Source organism: Bombus vancouverensis, chromosome 3, assembly GCF_051014615.1.
Source record: "Bombus vancouverensis nearcticus chromosome 3, iyBomVanc1_principal, whole genome shotgun sequence".
In the NCBI taxonomy this organism is placed as follows: Eukaryota; Metazoa; Arthropoda; class Insecta; order Hymenoptera; family Apidae; genus Bombus; species Bombus vancouverensis.
Window position 1 is genome coordinate 7550982 of NC_134913.1, and position 23234 is coordinate 7574215.

Consider the following 23234-nt stretch of genomic DNA (forward strand, 5'->3'; position numbering starts at 1 on the left):
TACATACAAAAATATATATAACATATATATTAATTAATGTTAATATAACGAAACAGTTTTATCGCTGTACCTATGCGTACTTAGCAACAAGACTGTTGGTTTTCGTTATTAGTTTCGCCATGGACTTTGAAAAAACAGCAGTAAATTGTGCCTTTCTAATCAAAGAAAGGAAGAAAGGAGAAACGAAAACAACATTAAGTGCATCCGTTGTGCAGCGAACGGTTGTTGAAGATAAGGCTTTATGCACTATACAATGAGTGAAGAATTTATCCTTCCAAATTTGCCGTTTATTTTGGAATGAGCATAGATATTTTTGATGAATTGTTGTCATTAATAAGTCCATCACTTATGTATCAAAATACATTAAGGGGCACTTCCTGAATTAGAAGTTGACGCTCTTTTTCTTCTGAGACATATAAGTATAAATGACATTAGAAAGTCTGTTTTGTTGTTAGTGTGAAAACGTTTATTAATTTTATAGAACCGACGAGAACAGGGAAGCAAATGAGTCATTATCCGGTTGCTAAGCCTTGAAAACAACAAAGTCGTTCTGTAGTCGCATCGCTGTCAAATACGAACAAGTTCATAGAAATAAATGACCTTTTCCTAAACGGTAAAACTGTCGTGCGACAAATTGTCGCTTGTCAACTGCTCTAAAACCGTAACATTAATGTTTTATTAAAAGATATGAATGTTCATTGCAATATTTGAATCGTGTGCAGATATACATATAAATATAAGCTTTTATTAAATAAACAATAAAGTTCTGTAATTAAAATACAAAACTAAAAAGTACTTATTGTTACTCTTCGCTGCTAGTATTTCCACGAAAATACGAATTTTTATTTTAATTAGTAAAAGTTATAGATTAATAAAAATGTAGAAGTATTCTCATGCATTTTCTAGCAATAATATTAGCTAAAAATTTAAACATGATTCACGTTTAAATATTATGTATTATGGTAAATAAGTAAATAAAACATGAAAATGTATATGTATAGAGTACTTACATGTTTTTTTGCGATAAAGTAGACTTAACTACATGCTTAGAAGATAACATTCTTGTGTTTCAGAGGGACCGAGTTTTACTGTGCCAATAACAAACGTGACGATCCCATTGGGCAGAGAAGCTGTACTCGCTTGCGTTGTTGCAAACCTTTCTGCCTTCAAGGTAAACTCTTCGCTAACGATGTATCTTAATCTCGCATGTATGTGCTTTGTTTTCTTCCCCTGATAAAATTACACTGTACAGCCCTGATAAATGACGAGAGCCATTCATACTCATACATAATATCTTCATTTGCATTGAAGTTTCAAAATATTTAGACAAAATTACTACATATTATAAATTCATCGAATATCTTTATTGCTGTCTTTTTACAAAGATACTGATTTGTAAAATTATGAAAGTATTTGAGCGGTGGTTTGTCTTTCTTGCTAATATACGATTCCTTTTATGAAACTTTGTCATGAATATTGTTTTTCTATAAAAATCTTTGTCATAATTGTGCGAGTATCATTTAGTTAAAGTTTCTAACAGCCGTTAATGCTAATCCTGGTGCATATATGAAGGGATTTTTCATTAGAAGAATTGTTCTATCTTATTCTTGATATTAATTTTTTTCGATGCAACTTCTGAATCGTGATTTATTTGCAATACTTCTGTCGCTGCTATACTTTTCTATTTTGTAGTGAACTGTTCATGTACCTCTGTTTGGAAGAGCGGGAATTTCTTTATGCAAGTTTCCTTTTTGAAATCTAATTTAATGTCCAGATTTACTTGTTTAGAATCTTTCCTCGTTCGCGATTCTTAGTTATGGATAAACGTTAAATTTTTATCCCCATTCAGTTCCCAGTAATTTAAAATATTCTGAAGGTCATCAATTATTTAATTTTTGGCTGAATACATGTTTATAAATTATGGACTTTAAAACATAGCGTTTAAATACATTTGTTACGTGTTATTTGTACCTAAAGGAAATGGTAAGAACTGCAAAATCTCGAACGAGTTGGTTGCTTGTACATTTGATGCGTTAGGTTGATAGTAAAACAGTCTCAAAAGAATTTGAGTCCATGATCCTTTGTTTTCGAGGAATTAATCGAGAAATTAGAGCAGCAATTTCTTATGTTTTAAATGTATTTACTACAATTTCCAACCGTAAAATTGTAGAAATATGTAGGAGTACTATGATAAATAAAAATAATCAAAACTTTATCAAAATAAATTCTAGGAATTTAATATTAAGAAAGCATAATATTAATACTCAAAGAATTTATAAAGTGAGATATAAAAAGAACTTACTAATTTCTCGAAAACAAAGGGCCATGAAAATTTAACCCCCTTGGAATTATTTTATCATTAACCTAAAGCATTAAATGCATTTACAGCCAGTTCATTCGAGATTTCGCAGTTCTTGTCATCTTCTTAGTTATAATAAATTTTACGTAATTTGTTTACATATTGTTGAATTTTTTTAACTTTAAGCAAATTTAGTGAATGCATGTATGCTAGTATATATAGTACAATTTGGTAAAACAGATTGAAATCCATCGTATAATTTTTGTATGATGAATTACACCGTTTCAATACTTTCGCTTCTCGCTGTACTTTTATTTGCATTTGTAGGTAAAAATACCTTTATTTTAAATAACGTAATAATATTTGTAATAGCTTATACTATTAAATGTTATCCATTGCACTGCAAACTTACATTATAAACTTGCAAATTATTAGCGATAAAATTTATCTTATACCAAGAAGACTATTAACTTTAAGACTACTAACATTCTATGTACACTATTGATTAGAACATGAGATTGACCAATTAACAAAGTTTGAACTTGTTAATGAAACTTCAATAGTTGTGTAATATGATAAAATTAACTGGCGCTCTATGTAACATATATTTTTGTAATTGAAACTATGTTAGTTTGTCATAAAAAATTGACTTGCATAATAACTTACGTTCTCAGTTGCAAGTAGTATTCAATATACATGTCTCTCAAATGAAGGACAGCAATGAATTTGGCTGTTGTCTAAATCTTAAACTCCAAAAAGCTTCGCCTAACCGTTTGATTGTGGATCAGATTAATTGAAGAAAGTGCTTGACTAACGCTTTGCGGGAAAGAGATCTAATCTCGACTAACCAGATGCCTTTCGTCAACAAATGTTTAACATCCTGCGACGGAACAGTTGCGACATTAATATGGCAAAAATATGTATACTAAACATATAGGTACAATGAATTAATAAATCATAATGAATTAAAGTCACATTCAATTTACATCGCTACTCTCGGTCAATAAAAATTCAAATTACGTTGATTATATTCATCTAAAAAAAATTGCATATGAATTTTAAACTTTCTTCATATGTTTGTATTGAGATATATGTAGATTGAAGTATTTATTTCAATTATGCAAATACGGAATTTACTTTAACAAAACTAGGGCACAATTATGTTTTTATTTGAATGAAATATTCAGTTTGTACTTGGTGCATTTTATTTTATATCAATTTATTTTAAAGTGTTTCAATACTAATTGGAACGAAATTAAGAAAAATTTATATTTAAATTTATTTAATGTCAAATGAATTATTCCTATTATATAAATTCCAATAATTTATCAGAATCGAGCGTTTCAGCTTATATTTAATAATTTAACGCATTTCTATATGATAAATTTAAAAAGTGCAACACTTGTGATTTTACAATACAACATTATATGACAGAAAATTTGAAGAGTTGTCGAGCGAAACATATATGAGTTTCATTGTTCAAAATGCAATCACATTTTGATTTTGAACCATTTTAAATGGATTTTGTAGCGTACCAAACACCTTTTATCAACATCCTGTAAATCTTAGTGAATTAAAGTTCGTTCATCAAAGACAATTTTTTACAATCTACTACGTTACATGTATCTTTTCACCACCGTTATGAAGTGGTGAAATAGAACGACAAAGAAAAAAAGATTTATATAAAATTTCAACGATTAAATCGCAGATCATATTAAAGATAGTGAAAATATATTAGAAAATTTTGAAAACTGAGAGAAAGCAAATTTAACGGAGTATGATATGTTACAATATTTATTGTATTGTTGAATTTATCTTGATTTCTGTAATTTTATTTTTATTATTGTTTTGACCCAAATGACGTAACTAATACTTTAGGATAACTGTTTTTTACTCCTTATAAAGGTCTACTTAGCATCCGCATGAGGCGCATATAAAAGTGTAATCCTTTGATCATTTGTTTGCCGGTTGTGTGATAGGGTTTATCATCACTCAGAATGTTTTTATCTCTTTAATAACAAATCAAGCATTAGTAATGGACCAGCATAAAGTTAGACAATGTAAATAAAACCAATATCACATTTAGCAACAAAATATATTTGTCACGTGTGTGTTCACAATTTTTGGAATATATAAAATATACTTCTTGGTAATTATGTTAAATTGTGTTTTTTTTTCAAAATAAAATTCCGATATAATATTTTCAGAGGCATACATAAAACAAATTATATCGTTATAATGTTATTTCTATATTCACTTATTGTTGTTGACTTAAATAATATAACTACACCCATGATTGTCATGATTCACACATGTTTTATTTCATACTATCTGCGTAGAATATGTAGAAACAAAGTATGATTTTAAAAGTTAAATTTTCACGCGTAATCTGTATCAAAGTAAAAATACATATTCCTGTATACCATCTATTTTTATAGTACTATTATCCTCGTGACACCTATTCGTATTCAAACGAACATATGTGCATATTTTACATGGCGCGATGCACGACGTAACACATTCTCGGTAATGCTGTAGAAATGCTGTTATAAAAGTTTCCTCCTGGATACATTTTTGAATCCCTACAAATTCTATGAGTAACAAACTTGCATCCTTTAAGTGGGATAATCTCGTCCTTAACCTTCCACATAAAAAGGGATGTCGTATAAAGATTCTACTAATTAGAAAGGTTTAAACTTTATTAAAGATAATCATACAGATACAAGATCATCTGCATTAAGGAAACTACATTATTGTTTCTTTCTTTTGCATGTTCTCTACAAATATAACATTTTTTTAATCATTCAAAGAATTATGAAAAACAAAAACATGAAGATTTCGTTGTCAGTTTTATTCATATTTAGGGAGTACACGATTTTTCAAGTAGCGACTTAAATCTAATTTATAAAGTGTAAAGCTAAAAAATGTAATTCCGACACACAAAATATTGTATGGCTATGTCGTACCGTCATGTATCGGTACTTTTGCCAAAACCACCCCACAACTGAAGTTCATTGTTTATTGTGAACAACATACAAATGTAATACTCATCTACTGGTCAATAAACGTTATTAAAAAAAAAAGATTTTTCAAGCAATTACGATAATGTAATAAAAAGGTGTTTCTAACAAAAATTAATCAGTTTTGAATCGGCTACAAATTACAATATTTAAAATTGCCACACAAAATGAATTTTGTGTATTCTTCCCTGCATTTATTTCTCTTATTATTACAACTGCGTTATATTACCGAAAAAAGAAAGATTTTGTCGCTAAAACTGATTAGTGAAATTAATATAAAAAGAAAAAAATAAAATAGGAACAATTCAAATAATTTTATTTAGGATAAAAGACTACAATATTTGAAACAACCATATTTTACAGATCCAATACCTTTGAAGAGATGCTCGCATGTCATTTAGATCATCGAATTGATAACGATTCTTATGCTAGTAAGAAACATTGGCTGATAATATTTATCTAGTTGGTTTTAGTTTGAGGTTTTACGACTTTATATTATATAATAATAGGAATATATACAATTCATAAATCTGTGACCCGAATCGGTGACCCGAATTTCATGTGATCCTTTCGTAAGAATCGATTCTATTTAATAACTTTAAGCTCGTACATTGGCGTCTGTAGAACAAAAAGCCGCAGTTCTCGCATGAGCAGTCAACGAACATTGCGCGTGAAAAACTGGAGCGTAAGCAAATTTCGTTAATTCGCGATCGAGTAATCGTGAATTGCTACTGCGGAAAGTCGTTTGTGCGAAACAAATTGGCAATATCGCAAAATTTCTACACGAAGAACTACTTGCCGGTCTGTTGCAATATTCCTCGTGAATGGAAGGGCTTAAAGCGATCATGAATGTTTTAATTATTTTTTACTTCCGTATCGGGTACATATTGAAGGAGAATGTTTAAGCAACCAGAAAATTAAAAAGCTGTTTGTTGGTAATTGTAATTGTATCATATGCGTTTAATTTAATTACAAAGACAGTATAGACGTATATATAATTAATACACGTATAGATAATTAATTAAATATACTGAATCATTTAACTAAGAGCGATAATTTCACAGAAATTCCCTTCATTTATACAAAAAGTATCTAATAAAGATTTGTTAATTTTACAGCTTTTTCATTTGGTATTAAAAAATATCTTTCACTTTTCAGTTAATTCTACATTTAGCATTATTTGACCGAATTAAACGTTGAAACTTGGAAATTATATCTAGTTTTTAAATTTAAAGCAAAACTTTTAAACATGTTGCTATTTTTAATGATATTTCCTAACGCAAAATATTATTTTAATCTATCAGCGAAAGAGAAAGGTTGGACGAAAAGTTCTATTCTCCAATTCTAAAGATCTTTTATTCGTCGCTTAATCATCCATTTCCCATGCATTTGGAGCGTAATGATGCTTCATTTTATTCTCAGAAGACATATGTAAGTATTTTTATATAATTAGCCAACAGTAATTTCAATCCTCTGCTCTGTATGAGAGAATTTGAATGAAGCAGCATAGTATGCTATTGTTTTATTGAATTACTTTATTAATTGCAATATTAAATTTACGTGCAATTTTGTGCTTATTTTGTGCACAGTTTATTTGTTTCAATTGCGATATTTGAAATTTAATCCATTTAGAAGTCATGTTAACCGACTCTATTAATTGAACAGCAAAGAGACGTGATGATGTTACAAACACAGCATGAATGTATGAAACTAGATCATTCAACGTTAATGGTGCACCTGAATAATGAAATCGAAAAAGTACAAAAAATAAAGCTAATCAGTTTAGCTTTCGAATGTTTTCTTTATCTTTTTTTATTTCGTATCATTATTTCATACTAAGCAACAAAGTAATAATCTATAATAAAGATATAGCAAATTTTCCTTGATATTCTAAGATTTTATTGGAATATAAAAAGAATAACGATTATAAATGATTTTATATCAAGTAATTAGATATACTTAAATGCTAAAATTAAGTGAGTGTACCTCGCGATTAGACTTTATACGTCAACCATTCGCTAACTCATCTTGAAAAACTCTTTCTCCTTACACATTTTTCTTTCATTCTTTATATTTCTATTATATTCTTTATATTTCTCTTTCCTTCTCCCTCCCTGGCTCTCCTCCTCCTTCTCTCTTTCTCTTCCCTTCTTCCAAATATTTTTTAATATTATAGGTTCCAATATTGTACGATACTACAATAATATTGATCTTATTGATATATCTAATTTCATGATATATAGCCATTCATAACTTATCTTCTTGTTAATAAATACTATCAAACTTAATTTGCTGACACCATTTTATGTCTTATTAATCTTACCCCTCTACACGTATTTTCATACAGGCTTAAGTTCACATACTATTTTCTTCTAAATTATCTTATTTACTGAGGTTCTAGAAAAAGAAAAAGAATTACATAAGTTTTATGAAACTTAGAGATCTTCCGATCTGGAATTTACGTCAGTTGTGAATATTTGGTATTGTGTTATCCTTCGTTAAAAATATTATAATTTTATTGATTTGTGTTTTATGATAGTCATATATCACAAACAACTTTAAAGTACTAACTGTTATTATTTATGATAAATAATATAAAGTAATTTTGGAAAGAAGTGTATACACTTAAAATAGGAAGGCATCGTTAAAAAAAACTTTACGGCTTTATTGACATTTCCTTAAGGATGTTGTTGCGTTTTTTTCATATAAAATTATAAAAAATCTAGTACATGCCACATATTATTCCTTATAAGTAACTGTTTATTAAGTTGTATTGAAATAAGAATTTTGATAGAATTCTATTTGATAGTTTCCGAAAATTCACAACTGCAGTCTGAAAACAATTCGAACAATCGTACTGAATGAACTCTTTAGCTTAACGGTACTTATGCATTCGCTTGGAACATACGCGGTCGCCATAAAATTTAAATAGAAGCTGAAGTGAACGAGGAAAAAAACAAATGACAGGGAAAAAACGGTCGATGGCGTAATATAATTTCTATTTAAATAAATTCAAATTTATTTAAACGACACCGCCGTTGGCTGTTTCGAATTGTGCATTTCAAGGACAATCGGATACAGGGTAAAGAGTCGAGGAATAGGAATCTGTGTAATTATTGCGAGTTGAGGAACATGGTCGACGCATACAAAGAACCGGCGCGGTGTGGCGTGTCACTGGCGGCAAGGAAGGAAGGCCGAGTGTTAAGCTGTGTAGAGTTAAAATGAGTATAGCACGTCCTGGGACGAACCTGCCAGCAGACGTAGACTTAGCTTAAGTACGTCAGTTTAAGCCTGGGTATTGCACAGTCACGGTTCACGGCAAGCAAAGGCGCTTCCTGTCACTCTTGTACGTTTCCTTCTCGGCCCATGTTACCCTCAAATGTTCTTGTAGTCTGAGAACTCTTCGCCTTAAATGGTAAGATGCTGCTCGCGTTTTCGTTATTCCATCATTATTTTAATCCCTTGTTACACCAAGGACTCAATTGCTGCCGGATGATCTTCTCGACGAATGAATACATTTACAAACAGTTTTTTTTTAAGGATCATTAAGGTCAACGAGAGAACTTTCAAATGGGTAAAGAAACATCGAGAAATATGAATCACATGCTAACATATGCATATTTTACGCATTATGCGTGAACATTTATATTTCGTATATTAATATCTTTCAGGATGTGACTTTAAACAAAGTGATGCAACTATTAGCTCGTTTGCTTTTAATGATAGAAGAAAGTACATTAGAGCAGATTTGGTTTCGAAAATGGCACGGTTTAATGTTAATAGTTTTCTTATAGGCGAAGGTGTAGAGGGGATATATAGATCAACTTTATATTTTTATATAGAACGATTTGTCTTTTTATATATCTTTTGATAGAACGTTTTAAAATGAATACAATGACCCCTAGTCGAAGGTCGTCGAAGGCAGTTACATGTCGTTTAAGGTCAACTATGATGAAAAATAAATTACTTCAAGACAATAATTAAATATTTCGACGAATTGATTTATTTAAAATAGCGATGTTGAATGGCGATACATACTTTAAAACTGCCTAAAAGTTTGGGATAACATCGTGTGCCGAGTTTCATCTGAATCAATCGCAGAGTAGACTCTTTTTATATGCTTTTATATGTTTATCACGTCTTCCTTGTTTGTTGGTATCTCGCTGTACGCGTGTTTCTTCAATTTTCTTCGTCAATAGAGGTCGGAAGATATAAAATCCGCAAACTGTGCGAGCCATATGTTATTTCCCCCTTATGTTATCCCTCAGCCAGCACGGATTATCTATTGATCAACAGTGTTGATTTACGGTTGTTGTGACGATTAACTTTCTCGTGATTTATAATTGCGGATTCGTTCGTAAACAAAATTTTAATCAAGAACGTATCATCCATTTGCAGTTTTTGTATGCCTTATTCGTACAATTGTGAACGATTTTGAAAATCATTTCCACTTAGATATTGGTAAACTGAATTATGGAAAGATTGATGTCATTCTTATGCTTAAATTGTCTTATACTAATATGTAGATTTCGTGCTGTAGATACTAAAATGTTTGACATAGTTTTATCATCAGTTGGTACCTTGTCCCATTTACGTCTTTTGCCATCCGCGTTTCCGCCTCCATGAAAAATGTTTATAATGTTTCAAAAGACAGGACATGAGGATGTAGCACGATCGGGAAATCTTTCAGCATGCAAACGCACTGCTTCAACAATCAGGTTATTAACATCTTATAATTCGACGATATTCTCCACACATGCAAACTATACTCACGTTTTGCCCTTTCGAATAACACATTTTTGAAAATAGTGTACTTACGTACTACAAAGCTGCACTCTAATCGGTAGAATATCTCAAACTAATAATAGTAGTATTTCGTGAATACAGAGCAGCGTACAACAATATTTGTTTATATTTGTCTTAAAGCGAACTCTTTGAAGAGATGTAAAAAGAGATATCATTCATATAAAGAAATGAAATTAGTCTTGATATGTCCTCTATACCTTCACTAATGGAAAAACTATTAACATCAAATTATAGCTCTCTCAAAATCGAGCAAATTTGATCTGATTGATAGTTTTCTAACATCAAAAGTAAACGAGTTATTCAGCTGATTTGTTTTAGATGTTCCATCTTATATTCTGACTCTCAAATTTGCCATGTTCTTTCGATGAATTTGCGACCTAATCGTAATCTTCTAATATTACTAATTTTCTTCAATTTAGGAAGAATACGAATGAATTGTGGCTAACACGTGTACGTATATGATTTCTCATTCCACAATTTTATCTTAAAATTTCTTGCAAAACATGTTTTGTTTGTTGAAACGAACGGGACATTGGGGCATAAATATTCAAAGGTAGGATTCAGTAATATATATACGTATCAGAATTCTCACAGCTTTTATCAGGAGCAATGAAAAAATGAAAACGTAGCTTATCGTTTAAATGCTAAAACCTAGCACGCCATTGTATACCTTCAAGTTTCTCTTTGAAAACATTGTTTTCCATGCAAGAGTTTTACTTAAATGTAAAATACATCTTACAGTCTAGAGAAATCCTTAATCCATACTCAATCCCTTGAAAAATGAATTTTACAAAATATATTCTGACAAAATTGTATCATACCAGCAAGAAAATTTGTCTAAAATTTGTCGCGTAATTCAAGTAACAAAATATTCAAATTATTTAAAAAGAATATGGCGATTAATTCTATTGTTGCATTTGATCCCTTCTTTAATAGAATGTTTGTAGAACTTTCTAAGAAATAGAATTTATTTTTTCGCAGTTTTATAGAGGTAAAATAGCAATAATTAATATCCTACTAATAAAGTAAATATTATGTTAAATTTGTTTCAGATGTTTATTTAACTATGTATTTTCGTAAGTTACATTTCATGGAATACTTTGTGAATCTTTCAATAATGACTAATGGTATGATATTACTTGAAATTTAAACTTACTCTTTCAATGAATTTCAATGAATCGGAATAATTATGCATGGAATTAAAATATTTAAATATTCGCTTATTCGAGGGACTTATTGTTAGAGTAGACTTAGCATAACTATGTCAGATTAAACGGGGATATTGCGCAATTACTGTTCATAGCGGAAGCTGTTCCTATCGCGTTTCCACTTTCCCAGTCTGCCAAATGCTAGAATACCAAGAATACCGTTTTAATCAGTCAAACAGTGCATTATTTGAATTGTAGCATCGACACACCTGCAGATATCTAAACTACAATATTCGCAGCATGTAGCTAGTAATAATACATCCCAATACCATAGCTGTGTTACGCAAACTGACTTTTTCTTTAATATCTATTGTTATTGTATACAGAATTTGTAGGATTTGAATAAATCCTATCTTTTAAATAACAAACACATATCTGCTTTTGTTATGATCATCAATATCACACACACCAATATCGACGATTAAGAAATTACCAGCGTTTGAACATTTTTTCAATAAAGATATTTTTTTTAATATTTTGATAACTAATAACTTTATTACCATTGTTCCAATATTTTTGTGTGTAGAATGGCGAGAGGGATCTATCTATGTAAAATAATGTATGCATTTCCATTTAAAAAGATAATGCAATTGTTGATTGCATATGCACCACTGCACTTCTACAAAAAATATGGTCCTAGCTATGGTATCATTCTTTTAACCATTTATGTTTCTCCTGTGACATTTTTCTGTAACTGTCCTGGTAACGAAATTATAAGCTAAAACAGTTGCGTGGTCCACCTTGTATATTATATGTACACATATTTATATTTAAACATACCTACTTACGTAAAACAGAATATTTATATATAATAGAATTATTTTATTTGTTATTAACAAATTTGTAAATTCTAAATTTTAAATATGATCAAAGTCAGACACAACTAAGGAATACAATGAATTTATTAATTATGTCACTATAATATTTATAATAATTGAATTACGACATTTTTCAATATATCATCAACGCACTAATGTTATGAAATGATATTCATGTATCTTCTTTGGACGATACTTCCTCTACGTTTAAAAACAGAAAGATGAAAATTGTGTACTCAGTCTAATAATATGTACTGGTTGCTAATACTTTGCATGTGAATGACTCGTGCGGAAGCATCCTGTACGATTTATCAAAGTTTGTGCATGTAAGCTCAGCTTTACCGCTGAGTTCCAACACCTATAAATGGTTAACGCTTCCCTTTAAATGCATTTATATGCATGATAAGAGATTCCGTGCAACGTTGATTTATGAATAAAATATTCAGCGATACGAATACCCTCGTCGCGGCTAAATATTAACAATAATCTTATCATTGGCAAACATTAAATCACGTATTTGTTATCGCGTTTGATTCACATGATGCCTAAATGCAATGCCAAGGCTTGTGCATATATTCACAACATAGGCCAACAAGTGTTTTCACATTTCACGCTAACCTTAATTAACTCTTGTCAAAATTATTCTATCAATAAAACAATAGTTGAAATAAATAACAATTTTCAATTATTCATGTAAATTGTAAATTATTAAGGACTATTTCACAATAATTGTATTGATGATAAATTTCCCTATAATGTATTTGTCTCCTTATTGTCATCCAATTTATTAATGCCATATTAGCATTGTACATTTAAAACAATGGTTTAATAAAATACCATTAAAATAAAAAGATCTCAATACTCATATATGTAGATACTTATGTAAATTCATATCTTTATGAACACCACTAGAGAAATGGAATCTAAATAGAGATTTCCTTCACATTTTACATATATATGTAATATTATAATGAGCATTTTATTTAGAATATTTTGTATATTTTTACATATTTAAAGTAGTCATAAATGCAGTGAGAGATAAAAGTACAGTTGGAATTTAGGAATGCAAGAAGAAGATTTGTGTTGTTAAATACATATATATTTCGATATGTGTAACCATTTATTATACACAAAAATGTAAAGTAGCAAATGTATACGAACAAATTAAATTGTTCAGTAACTTAGTTAATTATTTAACTCACACAAATTCACATAATTATCACATTATAACATTTTATCAAATAAAAATGTTCACACAGTACAGATAATTATTATTTGTATTATAGTTAATATTTCGTAGACTTACTTTTTTGAATTATACATATTAAATTTCTGACAAAATCCACTTCTATATTTCTCCAATCTTTATGATGTTCCTTGGATGTTATTTGTATGCATTTATTTATATAGTTTTATTTCCGTACATTTATTACTACAAGTAGTATATATACAATTATTTTTATAATTACACATATTTGAATATGTCTAATAATATAGGAAACAATTCTTTTTTATTTCTACATTGCAACTTTCCATTCTCTCTCTTCTTCTCTCTCACTTATTCACTCTTATAAAGATCACACGAAAAAAGTATAAGTTAATTTTTGTCGATATCCTGATTTTTATGTTTCTTAATAGCTAAAAATCTTGGGACTAACCAATAAACCTCCACAATGTTTCGTATATTAATAAATATTTTCTAAATGTCCAGGGCCAAAATGTCCAAGATAACAAAAACGCCAACCTAACCCCAATCAAGTGCAAATTTAATTTTGATGTGGAATTAGTTGACAGCATACTGGATTTTAAAATTGCTGTTCTATAAAAGACGGGAAATGTAACGTATTATTTCTTTTCCTGTGGCCTTCCTACTAAAAGCATATTCTTCATACAAAGGGCAACGATAAAATTAAAATTTGAAGATATTCGAAATTTATCGATCAACATCATGGTCAATTTTTACTATTTGCAAGTATTTGTACACGTACTTTTACTATTTGTAAAAGTATTTATCAACCTTCGCAAAGCATCAAATTATCACACTGCCCATAATTTCACGTAACGGTATCGATGGAATAAGTTCATTCCTGGGAAGAATTCGTAAAGCAGCGTGAATACCCGAGAGAATCTGCCGGAGATTTGCGATGCTTTAAAGAACAGCACACGCCGAAACTTTACTGCCCGCGGTGAACGCGTTTTCTCTTCGGTCTTCTCTGTGTTCGTTCTTTCACATTTTCACACCATTCCGCTCTCAACTCGGCCGGACTAAGGTAACCTCGTTCACGAACCGCTTGAAATAGGAAACGTATTTCTTCCGTGACAAGCGAAATTCATTTGGAAAAATATTATGAGCTACATTCCCAGAAGGATTCCGGAACGTGGCAGAATGCACCGTTTAGGCTTTTTCAGGTCTTCAAGTTTTAACAGTTTCAACGGTCTGATTCTTATCACGCTACATGTTGTCAGACTGCTCTTTATTGCTTTCTTTAAAGGCGTATTACATTATGTACGAGCAAATAATATACTAAACATTCGCTTCAACCATTCGCACAATTTGTAGTTGGTTATTTGCAATATTATGATAAAGAAAGTCGACAAAAATTTATTTCCGTTTTTTCTGTTTTAGAAACAAAAACAAAAGATTTTCATCGACAGGTTTACAATACGACACGAAAAAGAGAAACTATTTTTGAGTCAAGACTATTGTAAATACATTGTCAGCAATGCAAATCATTCTTTATGTGACAATAGATTAAGAGTTTTATGACCATTATTCTCAATAATCATAAATCTAAAAACTGGTGATTGTTAAAAGGTCAATTAAAACAGATTTGCCAACAATTCGCGCAGCCGAAGAACAAAACTAGAGAGAAGTTTTGCGATTTTGCAAAAATCACATATATCTATCCGCTCCAATGGTGGAAAAGGCGCATTGTCCGTGATAACTTAGAAGACTGTGCTGACTACAGATTTTCTGCAGTCATTTAGGTAAATTATGATGTTTTGGTATCGATTCTGTTTTAAACTTTCTTTTTACCGTTTTGTCAGTCATTTATTATCTTGTTTGAAGGGAAGGGAAGATATCTTTCACTCAATTTATATATTTTATAATATTATATACAAATATATAATATTTACACCTACATATATCGGATATTTTCCTTATTATTCTTAGAAAGTAAACCTGTTTTCTAGAAAGGACATAAAATAGACATATCTGCAGGTAAAATTAAGCACGTGAAAAACATTCGTCAGCCCGGACCAGGGTCTGTTCGTGCAAGTTGTTAATAGACACTTAGTGTAATTTATGGCCTTGATGAGCAAAGGAAGGTTCAGACCATTTCCAAGACTACCCTTTCGCCTCCTTAAGGGTGTGACTTGGCTTAGCCTCCTGCAGTACGGTGGAAGGCGCATCAATTAACTAATTTTTTAACTGTTCTCCAAACTTGTTCCATAAAACGGTATATAAAACCGTGAACTTTATGAGCTCAAATCCTTGTTAAAAATTTTCATACACTCTTTAGATTACATGTTTACAAAACAACTTATTAAAACTAAAATTTTTTATAATTTGTACGAAGGTTAATTCGCAAGTGTTTCTATTTCCTTTGGACTTGGTCTTTAATAAGACACAACAAAAACGATTAAAGTTTATAGTATCTATATGTGTATAACACTTCACAGCACTCATACTTCTTTCAATAATAGAATATATAGACATTATCTGTATTGTTTATTGATAATATACATAACATAAAGGCAATGTATAATTACAGAATTTAATAATTTTACGAAATATTTGATACAGTAACTGACATTTTTTAATATATATATGTATATATATATGTCTAAAGTTTATGTACATATTTTTTATTAATAAATAATGATTATGTTCATTTTATTAAGCTATTCAGTTAAATTTGTCATATATTACTCTAGTTCATGGTTATTTCTTAAGTTTAATCTACATCTACTCTATGGATAATGTTTAATAACCGAAAGACGAATCTTGCATAATAATATCTGGATGTCATGGTAGCCGCCATCAAAGATGTAGTATATTGGGTATGCTATTCATGTCAGAAAGTAGATACCCGTTAGGTGCCTGCTGGAAATTGGATTAAGAGTAGCTTTCTAATGCAGAAATTTTCCTTCCCTCTTTCTATTTGGACATACATATAATGATAAAAGGATTTTCGTTTGGCTACACTACAATATATTATGCTATTATACAATTCGAATATTAAATATTGAATAGATAACTATATATGTATATGTATACTGAACCGATTGGACAAGGCAAGGATACTATACTTATAGACAACAATGAAATCATATCGAACATTTTAAAAGATGAAATCAATGCGACGTTCGAAACATATTGAATTATATAGAGAGCTGTAAATTTATATTTTTTCTGAGTTGTTAATAACCTACATAAATGCTTGATGATGTCTTAAGTTAGTATATAGGAATTAAATTTTATTTAACCTCATAATGTAATAATACCTTTGAATTATGAAAAATTATAAGGAATCGTATAAAAAATCAAATTTAGATGTATCATTTTTTGTCTGTACTATTTAAAAGTTAATAAAAATTCCTGAGATCTTATATGAAGATACAAATGATAACGATACTTCTGGCAACTGTACTGAAAGAATTCGTAGCCTAATAGATTCGTGCACAACTTTGATGGTCCTAGTAGACTCAGATATTCGATCTTTGGGAAACTTTCATATATTAGGACCCAAATGCGAATATTATCAAGCACAGGAAGTTAATATTGGCAGACTGCAATGGCAACGAACTTATACATGGAAGGGCCGTTCATGTGACGTGGCAGTTAAGAGGGTTTAGGTGCAAGCTGGATCGGAGAAGGATACCAGGGGTGATGTAAGGGTTCTCTGTGTTGGTACGTGTGGATGTTAATCAGAATGGGATTTACATATGAGGCTCGCATTACTCGGTAGCCAAGCACATGCACCGAGAGGAGAAGATAACGGCCTCCAGAGAGAATGGGCCGGTTGTGGCACCGTGAACCGCAAGAGTCGCGTGCAAGCCTATATCTGTAATAACGTGCCACGTAAGGCATAATTATATATTGCGTCCGGGATTATTGCCGCATTTGCACTTCGGCCTACAGCAAATATCGATTCAACAACCACATAATTGTAACAACGGACAGATTCCACGTTCGCTTTGTCTCTCGTCTTTTACCTTATTAACCACGTACCTTACGTTAACTATTTGCTCTGACTGAACCGTACGTTTGATTTCGTGTGAAAAGTGCAGAGTGATGAAATTTCATGATAAACACATTAATCTTACTTAAACCATAATTTTTTATCCATTTCGAAAATAAAACGGCCCTTAAAATTTGCATAATGGTTAATGAATCTTTATGTCACAAATATAGTCGAAAAATGTAATGAAGTATATAATAGAAGTATATAATTATTCAGTATTTTACGAACTATGCTGCGCTAACATAGCTGACACTATTTTGTCTTCTAAAAGTCATACATTTTCCAATTCTTTGTTAATTGACATATTTTTTAATCAGCAACAATATTTGGAAAAGATTCTTCTTGATACCGCGTTATTATCGTTGTTTATATTAAAATTTTAAATAAAATAATCTTAGAGGAACTATCTTTACTAACTATGCTATGATCTCTTTAATGTGTATTTTTTTTAATTTATTCACCATTGAAGAAATTTCATTCTTAGTTTAAAATCAGTAAGAGTACTTTAAGTAATGAAACTCTTATTTTGAAAGATATTGTGTTGAATCATTACGATGTAATACAAGATGCACGTTAATTTGTAATGATATGAAACTATAGTATAATCTTATGAAACTAAAAGCTTTAAACAGATTTAGTGACCGGCTTTGACCAGAGATAAAAGATAGTGTTCAGATAGAAGAAAAATTATAAGGTAATTATCGGAGTTATGGTTTTTCGATAAAGTGTTCCTATTTCAACGTATTTTTATTGCTGTACCAGGAGGGTGAAAGGTTTAGGCACATTTTTAGCTTATATTTTGGAAATAGGATGCAGATTGGGAAACGCGTCAATCGTCGCCTCCTAAGGACATAATCAAGAAATAAGCCCTCATGGAATTGCACCGCAGCGTCAATTGTGTTTCGCAACACCAGAACAAGCTTATTATTTGCCTCTCCAGGGAAAACATGGTAAGGACATAGGAGAGGGAGTAATAGAGGGCCTTCCAGAATGACCACAACAGTTTTAGAATATCCCAAGTAAAATATTAACAATTATAAACTAACCACAACATGATTAAGATAATCAGATTTCAGATGTACCATATACCCACTACAATAAAAAGTTTCAAAGTAGACAAGATTTTTGGAGAGATTAAGCTTTAGAAAAGCTTATAAAGAATTATACTGAAGTATCAACCGCCCATATTAATGCAACTTTGCCGTAATGTAGTTCGCCTAAAAATATTTAGCTCATACATATATGTCACGTTTCTATTTGCCATTATTTATGTTAAAAGACTGAAAACAATCTTGAAAATGGGGGTTGCAAATCCTACTTTAACATATATCTCGAAAACTATAGGAGAAATTGTGTAAATAAATGAACTTTGTACATTTCAACAATGAATTTGATTGAATAGATAGATTTGGAAAAAATCTAGTTGTTTAAAAAATATCTATTTAAAAATATTTATACGAAGGTCCCAAGCTTAAGTGGCCAAACTGTGAGTACTTAATCTATAGACGAAAGGAAGAAGAAAAATGTTATATAAAGTTTGTCAATAAACATTTTGTTACAAACTTATAAACAAATATCATATGCATGAAATAGATAACGATGCATTTTCCATCACAGCACACAGAAGTCGGTTGTATTACTATGTCAGCTTAGTTACATGTTTTTTTTTTATTACGTCGTAACAATTTCGTGTCGTTAATAGTCGAAACATGTTATACAACATTCACTAACTTGGAAAAGTAGAATTACCATGCTCTAATAATTATGGAAATACAGGCAGTGTCTGAAATTAAATATTGTATGTTTTATATTATTAATTACTAACTTATTTACAAATTTAATTATTGATGATCGAACGTAATTAAATTCAGTTTATACGGATGTCATGATCAAGCGAATGTAAATTGGTGTGTTAATGTAATTCTCGAACTTCAATAGAAATTTGTTTGGGTATTCGTTCTTTTCTCTTCGCTTTACTATCTCGAAATCGATTCCGCTTTACTATCTCGTTTGTTTGCAATGACACCAACACACTAACTTGCATTCACTTGATCAATATATTCATACAAACCAAACTTAATTCACGTATTATTTCTATACAAATAAACTAAACTACAATAAAATAATCATTAATAATAAACAATTGTGTTATTAATTCTTATAATATTTCTACATATAATATCACTATATATATGGATAGTACACAACACACAATGTGTATACAAAAAAAAGGAAGTCTAATAAACTGAAAGATTTTAGGTAGATTTCAATATGAGGCTACATTTTATTTATACATCCTGGATCTTCATTAAAAAAGTATTATTCATTAAAGCATCAACAGACAAGTGTAGCAATACTTTCTGCAGAAATAGCTGGAAATTTGAAAAAAATCACTATTTTAGTGAACGTGCCAAAAAGTCCGATTTCGATGAGTTTGAATGATGTGTGAAGAAAGATGTCTTGTGAAAGATGTGTTGTGAGGCTTAACATTCTGAACATCTTTTTACTATACATATATATATATATATAACCGACGATCAGTCTTAGTTTGCGAGTTATATATAAAAGTATCCCGTCGCTCGGCCTTACTTTTTAAGCGGGATTGGATTAGTAGTAATATTAGTCCAGCAGCCTTGCTATGCCATGAGACGGCTGGCCAGCATTGTTTATATTAATACCGATAAGAGGATTCGCAGGACGAATTAACATTATTACTAACCAAACCTAACTTGAAAATTAAGGCCGAGCGGTGAGATATTTTTGATTTACGTATAACTAGAAAACTAAAGTCGACCGCCGGTTATATGTATGTATAGGAGAAAGTTGTTTAAAATTTTGAATTTTACAATATATTTTAAGATCATCACAATCGAAGTGCAAGTAGCTTTTGGACAGATTCACCAAATGGTAAATTTTTTCAAAATTCTAGCGGGTTCCGCACAAGACCGCTATAGTCGACTCAACGTGGCGAGAGAGTAGATATAAACAAGTGCACGTGATTGACATATGAACAGGACAAGGCCAGTTCACAAGTTCCAGGTCTCCGCGTATTAGGAAATAAGAAGATGCGTTTGTTGAAGCTATGTTTTTTCATACATTTCTTACTTCGCAATTTTAGCATATTTTCCGCTTTGAAATCAGAATTATTCGCCGACATTTTTATGTAGGTTAGTTACCTACTCGAAAGAACCATAGAATGACGCTATCAGTTCGCTCTTGAAGATCGACGAGTGACAATGGATTGGCAGGCAATAGCTGCAGCCGCAACAATCGATCACGCGAACGTTTTGTTTATATCTACTGCCTCGTCTCTTTGGACCGCCTACAGTGTTGTTACACTTCTCTATTGATGTTCTAACAAATGACACTTTTTTCATGGAGATCCATCATCTCGCATATAATGAAATATAATCCAAAGTGATATATAATCATTTCAAAATTTCAAAACAAAATGTAATTTATATTACAAATTGATATGTAATTCATAAATAAAATCATTGTAATTGGGGAGCTAGACTCTCTTCCATATACATAATTATTTTTTTTTCATATATTATCTAACCCAAACTTCACTATCTAAAAGTAAGCTAAATCTATCTACTATCAAAGAAAGAAAGTTTGTCATTTACTGAAATATATGCTCCCGAATAGCTAAACTGAGTTCCTGTTTCCCTAGATTTCTCACCTAGTATTTACAAAATGAGACACGAGACGTATAAACATAACGCGGTACAAACATGTAGCATAATCATGTCCGTGCATAAACCTTATCCCAACCTTTTTTTTCAGCCCTTCGCTAATCCACACACTCACCCAGTACATTTTTTCACATTAAGACCCGTTATATGTCCAGTAATTTAGTCAGGTAGCGAGTGGCTGCTTGTATACTACTACATAATTTAACGTTCGTACAGATATGTCTAGTAGTTTAGTAAAACGGTTTAGTCGAGGAAATCTATCTCACTTCATTAGATTTTCTCGTCAGCTTCCTCCACCATTCACTGCTAACCAACCGAATCTGTCCGGACACGTTTCTTTAGCACGGTTCATTAATAGCCTGTCACATTTGCGCTAGAATCGAAGCGTTTCTCAAGCTTACTATCCGCTACGGTTAGACTTCGAGACATGCAAAATTTCCCGTGCGACAGTGGAATGGATCATATACCATATATTCATGGACATGGGTAAAAATGTGACGTATCCATTTTTATCGATATAATTATCAGTATAATTATATTGATATAATTTATTTTTGGAAATTAATGGATGCTAAATCATTAAAAGGCAAATTTCTTAAACTTTTAAAACCTAACTTTTAGGCGATAATATTAATACCGTAATGATGAAAAATTTTTCAGATATGATACTATATATATGTTTGATTGTTAATATTTGACAGAAGTAAAAAGTTTAATAATTTTATTTATGTTTTTGACCCTTCCAAACGATGTTTTTATTGATTAAACAAACTAGCTAAAACTGTTTGAAAAATAATTTGTGCCCATTTAATCATTAAATATCTAAATTTAAAAAAAATGTAACCTTCGCTATTTGACTAGAAAATCTAAAGAAATCAATCTTCTTGACTAAAGCCTTTTACCAAACTAATTTTACTTTAACCTAACCCCAAACAAATCGACTAAATTTTCGTGCCCACAGAGTGAAGTAAGTTACTAAATAACTCACCATTTGATCAAAATTATTGGAACGTTTTATTAAACTACTCGATTAAATTTTAGGGTAATTATCGATATTTCATCCACTTCACCAATTCCTATGATTTTTGAATATGATGTAGAAATTAACATTTTGAACAACTCTTTCCTATAGATATGACTGTCGCTCGGTTAGTTTTCGAGATATTCTCCAAAAGCTATCAATACCACTACAGTGATCTGTTTTACTTATAATTGTGCATCCATTGCAGCGTATGCGCCAGTATTGGGTGATACGAATAAAATAGCACTTAACCCAGCCGTAACAAGAAGTCGCGCTAATGATATTAATGTGTCTATCTGTGACACAGCCACAAATATATTCGACACGTTTGCAATTTCGCTCAATTTCCGTCTATGTAAACTACAAACGAAAGGTAAGCTACAAACAGCAAGATAATTAGACTTGAGTTAAACGGACGCACAATTATAGGCAGAATTCGCTGTAATGTTACCGGCAATTTTTTGCGAATATCTTAGCAACTAAGGCCGAACGACGGTTTCATGGGAAAAGTTGTTCAAGATGTTGATTTCCATAACATATTAAAAAATCACGGATATCGGTAAAAATGGATGAGAACAATGATTATTAATTTCAGTGCTTACACACGATAGTTCCGCTACTCGCTACTCAATTAATTGATTTGAAACGGACTTCTACTTAGAACTTTACGTAATTTATTACACTTTCTGCGGCATATTACGTAATGTACGTAAATCAATTTGATATATATTCTTCAACGTTAAGTGTATTATATTTTCTTATTCGCAGCGTTACATACATATTACATACATATTAAATGCATATAAAAATATCCCTGAGGATTGTTAAAGTTCTCTATACAAGCCGAATACGTATAGAATAATTTAAGCGATGAGATGCATAATAATCCTAAAAGCCAATAAAGCATGTTCCGTATAGTACTTCACATAAGTCGTACAGAGGGATATATTAATGATATATTATTAAATTACAATTAATTATAATATATTATCAAGTTACAATTACATATTTCCGGAAAAATATTGATATAGGCTTTAATGAATAAATCATGAATTTAATTCTAGTAAATCGAGTTTTCAACATCTATTATATTATCATCATCACCGTAGGTTATC

General features: G+C 30.7%; 1 protein-coding gene across 1 annotated transcript in view; it reads left to right on the forward strand.

Moving 5' to 3' along the window:
- Positions 1-952: 952 nt before the first annotated feature.
- Positions 953-23234, forward strand: part of LOC117165794 (neurotrimin) — a 105230-nt gene continuing 82948 nt past the window's right edge. The window contains exons 1-2 of the mRNA XM_076628122.1: positions 953-962; positions 1074-1171. Of these exons, the coding sequence (XP_076484237.1) occupies positions 953-962; positions 1074-1171 (108 nt within the window). The remainder of the gene's footprint in view (positions 963-1073; positions 1172-23234) is intronic.